The sequence below is a fragment of the Dama dama genome, chromosome 15 (genome assembly GCF_033118175.1).
Source record: "Dama dama isolate Ldn47 chromosome 15, ASM3311817v1, whole genome shotgun sequence".
NCBI classification, from domain to species: Eukaryota; Metazoa; Chordata; class Mammalia; order Artiodactyla; family Cervidae; genus Dama; species Dama dama.
Window position 1 is genome coordinate 66,013,741 of NC_083695.1, and position 14,087 is coordinate 66,027,827.

At 37.2% G+C, this 14,087-nt stretch overlaps 1 protein-coding gene across 7 annotated transcripts in view; it reads left to right on the plus strand.

Moving 5' to 3' along the window:
* R3HCC1L (R3H domain and coiled-coil containing 1 like) overlaps positions 1-14,087 on the plus strand; it is a 65,460-nt gene that overhangs the window by 39,732 nt on the left and 11,641 nt on the right. For 5 of the 7 annotated variants that reach the window (XM_061162334.1, XM_061162331.1, XM_061162336.1 and 2 more), the window contains one exon: positions 10,551-10,726. In XM_061162334.1, the coding sequence (XP_061018317.1) occupies positions 10,551-10,726 (176 nt within the window). Of the gene's footprint in view, positions 1-6,224; positions 6,357-10,550; positions 10,727-14,087 lie in introns of those variants that run through there. The other 2 variants (XM_061162338.1, XM_061162335.1) reach the window with 2 other exon arrangements.

The window sequence follows — 14,087 nt, forward strand, 5'->3', positions numbered from 1 at the left end:
TGTGATAAAAGAACGTATGGTGGTTTTTTTTAAGTTTGTGCTGAGTTAAAGAATAAGTGATTGTTGAATACATACAGAAAATATGCTGGCTAGGTGGAGTTCATAAATACAAAATGTTGGATTTAAAGGCATTTTAGAAATTATTTAGTTCAGTCTTTTCATTTTCTTGATTTAGACATTCCCTCTCTATCCAGCATTTAAATTCCTTACCATGATCATTGGTTTTGAATAGTAGAATCATTTCCCCTTTTATTCCTTATAGTAAGTTCATATAACCTTTGCTCAGAAGGGGAAAAAAATCATTTCTCTATAAAATCTCCAGTTTTATACATAGGGAAATTGAAGGTTAATGGTTGTATCTTTAAGAAAGGCAGATTCAGGATTTCAGTCTACAGTCCTAATCCTGTATTTATGTTCTTTCTACCAGACCACTTCCTCACATATGAGATAGTTTTGTATGAGTGACTCCACAGAGTGTTTTAAATGCTAAATGATGAGTCTTTTGTTTTCGATAGTTGAACCAGAAGTACAGAAAAATGTTTACAAGCACGTATAAAAGAGACACGTGAAACTGAAGAGGGCAACCCATTGGACAGAATTGAGTTTCCAATATCAAGCACTTCCTCCTTACTCTTGGGAGGTGTTTGCATGCACATTTGTACCATTAGTACTTCTTACTGTGAAGTCGGGAAACAGTAGATCTTAAACATTTCTTAGAAAGAATATAGAGCAGAAAGGCATCTACATATTAACGTTCACGAACCCTTTGAAATTGCATGCAAGATTTTGTATGTGAGTGCAGTCTTTCATAACTTTCATCAGATTCTCCAAGGTGATCGTTTCCAAAGTATGGTCCCTGGTCCAGCAGTGTAAGCATGACCAGGAAACTTACTAGAAATGCGAACTCTGTAGCGAGATTCACATGAACATAAGTGAGAACCACTGCTCACAGGCAGCATGCAAGCTTAAATTATATCAAGATGTGAGTGTGGTAACATGAGAGGGCCGTCAGCTCATAATGAAGAAGAAAAACACAGTTCAGCAGAGATTTTAGACCCAAATCAGGTTAAAATATACTAATAATATAGTGAGTTAGGTGATTATAGAGAAGTTATTAAGGACCCAAGCATTGGGAGAAGGCCTGAGTCTTGGGAAGGAAGCAGTGTTGTTAGTTGGCAAAGGGCCTGCTTAAGGAGACGAGAGACCACAGGTGTGTGTAGGTGAGAACAAAACGAAGCTTCTTACAAAAGAGGGCATAGGACACAGAGCCTTCTTATACATGGTAGGACTCCATAAATATTTATTGAATGAATGTGAGTCAGTAGGGCAGAGTTGCTCTCTGCCTTTCAGATTAGCCTCCAGGAGCTTTCACACATCGCAGCTGCTTGAGTTTTGATTCTGTGTGGTAGCTTAGGGCTATGGCTTCTGTGTTGGGAGGAGGGAGGTTCAGGTGTGCAACTGTTGTTAGATCTTAACACTGTTTAGGTGTGAAAGAATTTAGGGAACCAAGTCTCTAGAGGGGCATAGTCATATTGCCAAAGAAAACACTGGCTTGAACTAAAGTTGGGAACAGCTGGAAAACAGAGTTGGTGGTGTTTTAAGCTGAAGATAGCCAGTGCCTGGGTGTTGTGTTTGGGTATCTTTTGAGATGCTTGGTAACGTTTGGGATCTATGTTGAGGCATAAAGATAGATGAGAGCAGGAAAGAAGTTGGATTGAGAGTACAAGTAGTGGATCCAACTCCCAGCTGTTGTCTCCTGTGTTTTGGGTTTTAAAACGTGTGATAATGATAATGCTACTAAAAGATGTCACAAATCCAAGAAAATTAATAGCCTTTTGATGACTATTACTCCTAATTTATTATTTACAATTGTTCCAAGCGTACTTTATTAACGTAAGTGTCTGCTTACCTTGAAAACTTTCCAGCCAAAGATTTTTGGCTCTTTTCCCATCTGGCCTGTTTCTTTGATGACAATGGCTAGCCATAGAGGTATGCCTAATACTTCTGGTAGGTAGGAAAGTATGCTCTAGAGCAGGGTGTGGTAGTCATTGGTATGTGAAGCAGTTTCCTGACCTTTTGAACTTCTATATCTGCCTGAGTCATTAGCTCCCAGAACTGCAGCTCTTGATGAGTCTCTAAAGATTACATGATCTCCTAAAGCCATGGTATGGGATGCCCAGAAATTGAGATTTTTAACTGGTAAAGAAAAGGATATTGGCATGACTTCTTTTAACCTTTAAGATCTTGATACCAGAACGTAGGAATTATTGTCTAGATAAAACTTCCTTTTCTGCCTCCTGTATCACTCAGCAGACTTATTAGTAGGAGGGTTAGTGAGATGTCAGCAGCATAACATTGATATTGCTAGACGCTGGCACCTGGTCCCTTCACTGGCCATTTCTGGTTTTGAGGTATGTTTTTAGATAGGGGTAAATATTTAGGTAGGAGTTTTCTTTTGTTATAGACGGTTACTAACAATGTATAACCTAACCCTGATGCTGGGAGGGATTGGAGGCAGGAGGAGAAGGGGACGATGGAGGATGAGATGGCTGGATGGCATCACTGACTCGATGGACATGAGTTTGAGTAAACTCCGGGAGTTGGTGATAGGCCGGGAGGCCTGGCGTGCTGTGATTCATGGGGTCGCAAAGAGTTGGACGACTGAGAGACTGAACTGACTGACTGATAACCATGGAAAAGAGAAAAGGAACACCATTCACTTCCAAATCATCATCTTTCTGTGTGTGCCTACTCATGTTCATACTTCATCAGTGGTATCTTTCCATCTAGTTGTCCCAGTCATGCTGGGAAGATGAGGGAATCCAGAGGTGTCTCCCTATTTCTCAGTCTTCCTTGACTACAAGTTTAACCGACTACAGTGTTTTCACTCTTCAGGGGGTTTGGATGGCATCTTCCCAAGAATGCCAGCATCAGTTTGCCATATTAACCTTTTTGTACTGCCTGAATAGGAGCCAGGTCCCTGTTGGTTCAGTATATTGACTTGGTCCCTGCCCATACACTTAACGTGCCACATATTACTATTCATTAGAGGCAACGAGAGCTCCCACATTTGTCCTCTGGCACTGGGATCAGTAAGTGTTCATCTGACATGCCTGATTATTGTAGCTTTCTTTTTTATTTCCTTTTGTTCACCTCCTTTTCTGTACTCTTATTCACTTTCACCCTTTCTTCTTTCTTACTGTGCCTTAATCCAGTGATGTAGCCAGGCTTTCTCTCACTGATGATTATCAGTGATATTAAAATGTTGCTGATACCTATTCTAGAGAAATCGTTAGATGGCACCTTGAGTGCCGTTCTGCCTATTCTGTGTTAAACATTTTATGAGGTCATAGTTTGCATTTCTGGTCTTGGTTTCTTGATAAGGTCAGTGGAGGCATAGCCCTAGATATATTATATAATTTTATGTGTAGGTCGAGAACACCACTGAAGACATTATCTACTCTTAATGTGTAAAATCTTAAAAAGTTAAAAAGTCTAAATTTATCCTTCTACTGTTGTAAAGGATTTATGCCCAAAGCAGTATAGAAAAGGGATGGAAGCCCTAACTTATGCTGTATATTATACATTGTAGTTTTATTACCTTTTTAGGGAACTCTTTTTGGATGTGTTTGGACTTTGGGTCATGAGAAATTTTACAAAATGTTTGAAAATACTTTAAAAATAGTGTTATTTACCTCTTTGCCAAATACAGAAAGTTAAATGGGTAAAACATTTTAATTCTAGCTTTTGATTTGTTCACATTACTGTGGACCAACATGAAAAATTCTTGGCTGTTACTCTCAGTTTTCCGTGGAAATGGAATACCAGTGATAGAATCAAATTCAGATAATTCAAAGATGTTATTTTTTGTATATAGCTTAAGCCTATTCTTCAGCCAAATCCCAAATCTTTTAATTTGTCAAAGTTTATAGTAAATAATAAATTTTAAATTTTATTTTCTTCAGTAGAAAGTGAGTTAATAAGCAGTTAAGAAGCTACAGGGTAAGAGTAGAAGAGAAAACTAGAAACAAAGGGCTTGAATAACATAACCTAAATAATAAGAATTGACTGCATGGGTTAATTCTATGAATAATTATGAAAATAGATATAATGACATTGAAGCAATTGCAGTAATGTTATACCTTCAACTCCTGGTCAAGTCTCTGTTGTCCATGTCCCTGTAATCTCCTGATATATCCAATATTTAAATTTGTTACAGCCGCAACTATAGTTTAAAGTGGTGTATTATGTTTAATTGTGATTACAGGTATCTACAGAAATTTTTTTTCCCTACCTTCTAAGATCAGAGGCAGGATTACACTATAGGCCTTGAAAAATAAGATCTAGGAACTGTAACTTTAACCTAAGAGAACTGTACGTGTCTTTTTTTTTTTTAAGTGGAATGTTAGCATTGAAAGGGACCTATAACATAATACTTTATGTTTACCTCTTGCTTTATAGGTAAGGCAGCTAAGCCCCAGAAAGGTTATTACTGACCTAGCTAAGGTTACTGCCAGAGTTGGCCCAATCTCCTGGTTTTCTAACCTGGGCTCTTTCCATGACAGTAAGCCTTTGCCTCTACCTAAAGGTCTCAGCCAGTCAACAGACACTGTATAGCTATTCTGTGCCCAGCTCAGATACTGGTGATGTGAGGGGTCAAAGAGAAGGATAACAGTGTTAAGGAGGTTATAGTCTTGTGGAGCTGATGAGACTTTCAGAAATGTCTAGAAAAAATATTCTATTTTATTAAATTGAAAATGCTATTGATTATAAAATATATCATTATTTTATGTATCAGTAAGAAAGAAATCACAGTGCTTACCCTTTGGAATTTTATTTTATACCTATCAAAAGAGCTTCTTTAGGCTTAATTATTAATAGAGGGTGTCCCAGGTGGTGCAGTAGTAAAGAATCTGCCTCCTAATGCAGGAGATGCATGAAATGCAAGTTTGATCCCTGGATCAGGAAGATCCCCTGGAGTAGGAAATGGCAACCCACTCCAGTATTCTTGCCTGGGAAATCCCATGGACAAAGGAACGTGGCGGGCTACAGTTCATGGGGTCACAGAGAGTCAGATATGACTGAGCACAGCAGAGTGGCACACAGACTTAGACATAAATTTTTATCATGTATCTGATAGATATGTGAAATATTTTGTAGGTGAAATAAATTGGTTAGCTTCCTAAAACTTTGTGTTTATAGCCCAACTCTTTCTAATAATTTCTTGACTTAGTCATTGATATTGATGCCTTTCCATCCTCTTATCATTTTCTGTGCCAACAAGAACTTGGATGATACAGCATTTCTTAAAAGAATACATAAAAAAAAGCAAAAATCATTGTTGTTGGATTCTTAAGCCATCTTTTCATTTACATAGATGTATTCTTCTATTGAGATTTTCTTCCACACTGCTGGACCAGTGTGGAATGCCTGCAAATTTTGGTACTGGTGCTTTTGGGTCTCATGCATATGCAGGCAAGCAGTGACAATATGTATGATTAAGATGCATACTGATATTGGAGATGTTAAAATGTGCATCTTAGAATTGATGAAATATGATATATATCCAGCTTCCAAGTGTATGATACAGTAGTATAAGGAGTAGAGAAACCATCAAAATGGGGTCAATGGGAAAAGCTTCAAGAGGAGATAAAAATTGAAGCTGGGTCTTCGCAGAAGAAGGATCAGAAGCAGACAAGGCATTCCAGGCTGTGAAAGGAGCTTGTAAAAAAAATACAGAATGTTCCCAGAGTTAGGTCCTCAATTTGTCACTATCAGAAGTTTAGATAATCTATTTAGAAATTTTGTTGTTGTTGCCTTCCTTTTATAATTTGTTGAATTGTTTGCATGATTTATATAACCAGAACAATTAAAGTTTATTGGTAAAGGGAAAGAAAACAAGTGTCATTTTACCCCAAATTTGAAAATGCCATCCAAAATCATTTAAAAAATATATGTTGCATAAATCAAATTCTTATTGATGAGGGTTCCATGTAAAATCAGTCTCGATAAGCAGGCATTTGGACAAAGTAATTAATTTGAGGCATGTGCCTCAAGTATTCATTCCACAAGTATTTTTTGAATGCCTAGTCTGTGCAAGTTAATGTGTGCAGTGGGAGTATATAGGGGTGAATATGACATGTCCCTTGTAGGTGTAATATAGAATCAGAATATTGATGAGGAAACTGAAACTGCAGCCTTGCTCCCTGTATTAATTTGTTAAGGTTGCCGGAGCATGGAACCCTGGACTGGCTGTGACAGAGCACCACAGAAACTTGTTCTCTCACAATTCTAGAGGCTAGAAGTCCAAGATCAAGGTGTCAGCAAGGGTTGGATTCTTCTGAGGCCTCGCCTTGGTTTGTAAATGGCTGTGTTTACATGATCTTCCCTCTGTCTGTGTCCAAATTTCCTCTTATAAAGACACCACTCAGATTAGGATCTACTTTATTTTAACTTAATACCACTTTAAAGACATGATCTCTAAATACAGTTATATTTTAAGGTATTAGGGTTTATGACTTTGACTCATGAATTTTGGGAGGACACAGTGAAGACCATAGCACTCTCTGAAGTCCTCCCATTATTCAGTGTGGCCACACCGAACTGTTTAATGAATGCTACACTCCTTGCATGCTTTTGCACACTTCTGTCTACGATACTTTTCTCTGCATAATTTCTTTACTTGGGTAGTGAAGAAGAATAAGCAATGTTCATTCTCTTCTACCCACTGATAATACCTTCTTCATTCTTATAACTTTATTACATATTAAAATTCTTTGTTCAGGTTCTTTCTCGAATGTGATGTTAAACATACATTAAATGTCCGTTGGATAGGTGGTTAGGTAGTGAGGTTAAAGCTAGAGGAAGAGATAGGTCTAATTAATATTAGGTGTTATGCAGTGAGTACTATGAAAGTAGTGCAGATGATGGGTCTTCCCTTGTGGTCTAGCACAGGTTCAATCCCTGGTCAGGAAGCTAAGATCTCACATGCCGCATGGCACAGCAAAAAAAAAAAAAAAAGTAGTGCAGATGAGGTAAATGCTATAGAAGTATAGAGGAAGAGTCAGATTATACATGTGATCAAATCAACAGGCAGAAAGAAGCAAGATGTGTTTAGGCATATTGTTGTTCAGTCGCTCAGTCATGTCCAATTCTTTTCAACCCCATGGACTGCAGCACGCCAGGCTTCCCTGTCCTTCACCATCTCCTGGAGCTTGCTCAAACTCATGTCCGTTGAGTCAGTGATGCCATCCAGCCATCTCACCCTCTGTCGTCCCCTTCTGCCTTCAATCTTTCCCAGCATCAGGATCTTTTCCTGTGAGTCAGTTCTTCGCATCAGGTGGCCAAAGTATTGGAGCTTTAGCTTCAGCATCAGTCCTTCCAGTGAACATTCAGGGTTGATTTCCTTTAGGGTTGGCTGCTTGATCTTGCAGTCCAAGGGACTATTAAGAGTCTTCTCCAGCACCACAGTTCAAAAGCATCAATTCTTTGGCGCTTAGCCTTCTTTATGGTCCAACTCTCACATCCATACATGACTACTGGAAAAACAAAAGCTTTGACTATAGGACCTTTGTTGGCAAAGTAGTATCTCTCCTCTTTAGTACACCGTCTAGGTTTGTCATGGCTTTCTTCCAAGGAGCAAGCATTTTTTTAATTTCATGGCTGCAGTCACCATCTGCAGTGATTTTGGAGCCCAAGAAAATAAAGTCTGTCAGTGTTTCCGTTGTTTCCCCATCTCTTTGCCACGAAGTGATGGGACTGAATGCCATGATATTCATTTTTTGAATGTTGAGTTTGAAGCCAGGCTTTTCACTCTCCTCTTTCACTTTTTCAAGAGGCTGTTTAGTTCCTTTTTGCTTTCTGCCATAAGGGTGGTGTCATCTGCATATCTCAGGTTATTGATATTTCTCCTGGCAATCTTGATTCTGGCTTGTGCTTCATTCAGTGTGGCATTTTGCATGATGTACTCTGCATATAAGTTAAATAAGCAGGGTGACAATATACAGCCTTGACATACTTCTTTCCCAAGTTTGAACCAGTTTGTTGTTCCATGGCTGGTTCTAACTTGCTCCTTGACCTGCATCCAGGTTTCTCAGGAGGCAAGTAAGGTGGTCTGGTATTCCCATCTCTTTAAGAATTTCCCACAGTTTGTTGTGATCCACACAGTCAAAAGCTTTTAGCATAGTCAGTGAAGCAGAAATAGATGTTTTTCTGGAATTCTCTTGCCTTTTCTATGATCCAGAGGATGTTGGCAATTTTATCTCTGGTTCCTCTGCCTTTTCTCAACATCTGGAAGTTCTTGGTTCACATACTGTTGAAGCCTAGCTTGGAGAATTTTGAGCATTACTTTGCTAGCGTGTGAAATGAGTGCAGTTGTGCACTCATAGGCATAGTATTTATGCCTGTTTAGGCATAGTATTACTTTTTGGTTGGAATGTAGCATATTTTAAGGGATGACATGACATAAAGCTAGAAAGGTTTTATATATATATATGTACAGTATCACCAATGTTTTCAATTACCACAAACTAGTGTCTTAACACAGATTTATTGCCTTACAGTTCTTGAGGTCAGAAGTCCAAAATGGGTCTCACTGGACTAAAATTAGGATATTGGTAGGATTGTGTTCCTTTCTTGAGACTAGAGTGGAATCCGTTTTCTTGCCTTTTTCAGCTTCTCTTAGACTGCTGCCCTCCTTCCTTCGCTTGTGGCCCACTTCTGTCTGCAAACTGATCCTCAAATTCATATGGAAATGCAAGGGACTCAGAATAGCCAAAATGATTCTGAAAATGATCAAAGTAGGAAGACTCAAGCCTCCTAATTTCAGAACTTATGAAACAATGGTAATCAAGACAGTGTGGCATTAGCATAAGGATGGTCTTGCAAGTAATTTCAGGCCCCCCTCCTTTCTGGAGCCCCCTTTCTGGTGCTCTGAGTTATTCTAAACTGTCAACTCTAGGCTCGTAAGAACTTGTTAAACATTTAGCTGATATCTCCTTGCCCACTTGTTTGGTGGCCACTTCTCATGATCTGCCAGAGGGAAAAAAGTTTAGGTATTCTCTCTCTTTGGGGGGACATGTCATCCTGTGGATTTCAGTTTCCTTACATACTCAGTCAGCTCTATGCTAAACTCAAGAAAAGCTATGATATGTATAGATCGTTTGGTCTTTCCTTATTGTTATGGTATGAGGGATATTCTCTTCTGCTTTCTGTATCCTAAGCAGGGTGGAAATAACATGGTACTTGGCCTATAATAGATTGAGGCAAGAATACTGGAGTGGGTTGCCATGCCCTCCTCTAGGAGATCGTCCCAACCCAGGGATCAAACCCAGGTCTCCTGCATTGTAGGCGGATTCTTTACTGTCTGAGCTACCAGGGAAGCCCAATAGATTCAACATCTCGTTAAAATTTGTTTAAATTGGGTTGAATTCATACTTAGATGCTAAGTAGTATGCTAAGTACTTACTGCATCATCTCATTTAGTCTTCTCCCCTACTTATAAGATGTTGGTGCTATTATTATGTCCTTTTTTTAAGACGTAAAACTGAAGCTTAGTGGAGAAAAGGAACTAGAGACACAGCAATAGATAAACATTTTCATCGATTTTACCTAAATCATCTTTTTCCTTTCCTGCCTCCCGAATAAAATTTTTAAATCCATTTTTCACTTCTCTGAGGAAAGGAGATGCATCCTTGGCATTGCAGATTCTTATTTTCTCATTTGATGGGAAAGGAGGTACAATATAAAAGAAAGAATGCTTGAAGGTCTCTAGTTGGACTTTTGATTACCAGAACACACTTTTGAGCCTGAAGGTTCTGGGTGTTCTGTACTAGTGTCTAGGTGAATGACAAAATGACTGTCATGGCTACTTTGCTGTCACTTTTCACTTTTCCCTTTCCATTCTCCTGCTTCCAGTGTGAAATAGTTAACAGCATTCAGTTTTTAATCATAGAGTAAAATTTTAAATGCTCTTCATTACTGTTACTTTCTTTATTAACCTGTGTGGGAATTCCTTTAGGTAGCTCTAACACTGGGGAACTTTAATTACCTGTGCCACTTAACATTTGTCATAACAAATATCTTTGTAAGCTACCGTCAACAATAGGTAGACTAGCAAAGGGTTTTCATTCTTAAAACATTTTGTTTTGCTTTTGCTCACTTTCAGAAAGGAAACTATGGGTCTGATCAATAAGCTCAAATAAAACAAATGTTATTAATTCATCTCTTGAACTATTTTCTGCAATTCAGTTTCTAAGATGTGTTGTTTGTAACTCACTGCATTAATCATTCTACATTTTCTCACACCTTGTTGATAGATGCAAGCTAAGTTTCATTTATTGCTTGTCTTTTCTGGAGTTTCAGCACTTTTTCAAGTATTCCACATGTATAATATAAACTGGGTGATATTACTGTGTTTGGAACAGAGACAAATGGTAAAGGCTAAGGAATAGGAACATGGAGATAAAAGGGAGAGTTGTTTATATATGGGAGGATGTTTTATGATGCTCTGGCTTGGTATAACAGTCACATGTATGCTTCCTCCTCTCTAGTTATCAGGGAATATGAAGAACAGAGAAAGTATCCAAGAACCTAGATTTGATTATTACAACCATGAAGTTCCTGATATTGACCTCAGTGATTGTGAATTCCCACATGTCATTGAAATTTATGACTTCCCCCAAGAATTTCGTACTGAAGATCTTCTACGGATTTTCTGCACTTATCAGTAAGTATTTGCAATTGACTGGGGATGTTAGGGAAGGTGGGATGAAATTTTCTTAAAATGTCTTCTGAAAAATCATCTCTTTTGCTTTCCTATTCCTTGTCATTTACTTTAGCATCAAGTTTGTTTATTGTGTATTCCAAGCCCATTGGAAGTCTGTATCAAACCACTCTTCTTCTAAGTTCCTTTAAAAAAATGCTAAAGTCTTTCTAGATCCCAATTTAGCATTTAAGAAGAATATCATCAATAATGACTTTGTAATCTGTCTCCATGGTGCATTTAGTCCATTTATATTTATTGTAATTATTGATATATTTGGATGTATTGCCTGCCATCTTTTTTTGTGTGTTTACGTGTCCCATCTTTTTCTCTTCTATCTTGCCTTCTTTTGGATTGATGAGGTATTTTTTTCTCACTCCGTATTTTTGGGGAATAATACCATTTCTATTATGTGGTGGTTACTTTAGAAATTATAAAATGCATGTTTAATTTACCAATGACTAAGGTTAGTACTTTTACATTCTTTCCAAACACTTGAAGGGTTTTAAACTCCATTCCCCAATTCCATTCCAGTGTCTTCCCAAACTCCAACTCATATACTATTGAGATTTAGTAGTTTAAGTCTTTTTGATTTAGTTTTCTTCTTTTTAAACTCCATTTGATGTTACATTTTTTTTATATAGTCAGCATTTGGATTCATCTGCTTTCTGTATTCTTTTTCTGTCTCGTATCTTTCATCTGAAATCTTTTTCCTCCTGCATGGAACAGGTTCTTTAGAATTTAATTAATAACAGTCTGCTGGTGTCACATTTAGTTGGATTTTGTTGTCATCATCACTGTTGTTTCTTAATGGCTTTATTTCAACTTCATTCTTGAAAGACATTTTTGCTGGGTATAGAATCCTAGGTTAACAATTATTTTTCTCAGGAACTTGAAGATTTTATTCTGCTTTCTTAGGGTAGGATGAGAAGCCCACTGAAAGTCTGACTATTGCTTCTGAGTATAACTGTCTTTTCTCTTTGGGTGCTCTTAATGTTTTCTGTCTTTGGTATTGTACATTTTCAGTATGATGTGACTTTGTGTTTCTTTTGTTATCATTATTGAGATTATTTGGGCTTCCTAAATATTTTTCATTGGTTTTGGAGAACACTAGACATTATTTCTTCAAATGTTGCCTCTGTACTAGTCTCTTTTATATTTTCTATGATGCTGCTGGTTGAAAGTGGATTAGACCTCCTAACTTAATCCTTATGTTATCTCTATCATATTTTCCATTTCTTTGTCTCCTTTATATGCTGAGTAATTTCTTTAGTTCTAATTTCTTCAACTGTGGTTAATTTGCTTTTAAATTTGTCCATTGAATTTTTAAATTTCATTTTATGTTTCTTATTTTTCAAAGTTCTCTAATTTTCAAATCTGCATTTTTTTCCTCTATTTTCAAGATTTAAACAATTTCTTTTTAAGTATAGTGAACATAGACCTTCTATAGTCTGTGTCTAAGTTATTCATTTACCTGAAGTCCTTTTAATTCTGTTTTTACAAATTCTCACTCATAGTGCCTTGCTTTTTTTGGAGGTTTAGTTATTTATTTTTTTTAACTGTAAAGCTGGCCATTTCCTTTGGAATTTTATTTATGAGAATTGAGGTCTGCAACAAAAGAAGAGACTATCTCCTGAGAAGATACGTGTTTTCTTCTGCCAGGCACCAAGGGTCCTAACAGTCCAAAAGGCTGTAAATTAAATTATTGATTTGAGGTTATTCTGACCACTGAGATAGAAATAATCAAGTAGAGAATGATAAAATGTGATTGTTACATCTCAGCCAGCTCATTTTAACAGTACATATAAATGTCCACTTACTTGTCAGTCTTTGATGTGGTGGTTGTTGTTCAGTTACTCAGTTGTGGCTGACTCTTTGCAACCCCATGGACTATAGCACACCAGACTTCCCTGTCCTTCACTGTCTCCTGGAGTTTGCTCAAACTCATGTCCATTGAGTTTGATGTGGTGCCAAGGCCTTTTTTTTTTGTTTTTAAATTACTAGTCTGTTGAGAGAAGAGTTCTTAATGTCACCCTGATATCACCTACAACTTCCAGCAAGAACTAATATCCATTCAAAGTCACTTGAGTGCAAACTCCTTATAGATTAAAATGTTTTCTCTCTTTTAAAATATTTTTTTTTTTTTTTTTTATGTAGCTGCACCACATGGCTTGCAGGGTCTGAGTGCAGGGCCTTAGTTCCTTGACCAGGGATTGAAGCCAGGTCACAGCAGTGAAAGTGCTGTGTCCTTATCACTGGACCACCAGGGAATTCCCCATCCCCTCGTCCTTTTTTTAAAAAACTGTTTTGCCCAAACATAATTGGTGACAGTTTTTTGGGGGATTTTAGTGACTTCATCTTTCTCAAGTCTTTCAAAGCATTAAGTTTTTATAGATACAACTCTTATGTTCATACTCATAGTTCATTGTTTTAATTTTATTTAATAAATTATGTAGTAAACATAAATTAAAACTGATGTAAATGGGTTTGAGAATAGTTGCACTACCTTTTATATATGTATATACTTCATACATATGTAGAGTCAGAAGTGTATCTCTGTATCTTTATCTTATAAGAAAACATAAGCTTTGGGAATAAAAGCAATAATCCCAAAAATAAGTTATTAAGAAAAAGATTTTTCAGGATGTTCAAGAAAGTCATTACCAAGAAGGGATTATACTTTAATGCTATAATCCTGCCATTAACGATAAACCAGGTCTATTGTCTGATATACAGATTTAAACTTAAAATTCAGTTCATGTACATCTAGAATTAGGGTATAGCTCCCAACTTTTCCTTTAGGGTCAGATAGTATTTTCCTGCCATCATTGTACACGAATAGCCATAAAATAGGTAAATAAATGAGCGTGACTGTATTCCTTGAAACTCTGTGTACAAAAACAAGAACCCTGTTTTTCTGTAAAGTTCTAGAACAGGCAAAACTAGCAGCTGGGTACCTCACTTGTCAGTTATGTAACTAAAAGAAAGGAGCAGTGACTGGATCCTGGAGGACAGTTAACAGTCTCTGCCGTAGACCTTACTCTAAACATGTAGTATGGGTCAGTCAAATTCATGACAGTTATGGTAAGACCCAGTATCAGGTCTGTACCAGGTGAAGTGCATAGTAGATTTTAAAAAGCAGTTGGTGAGATTAAATCCAAAATGAGAACTACCTGAAGTTGTCACTAATAATGATGATTTTTAAAACCAAGGATTAATTTTGTTGATGTCTGGAATTTTCTGAACATTAGTTAACTCCTAAGAATTATTAACTTCCTTTTGCTCTATTTCTTCCTAATTTTATCTGCAAGGCCATTTTTTCTAT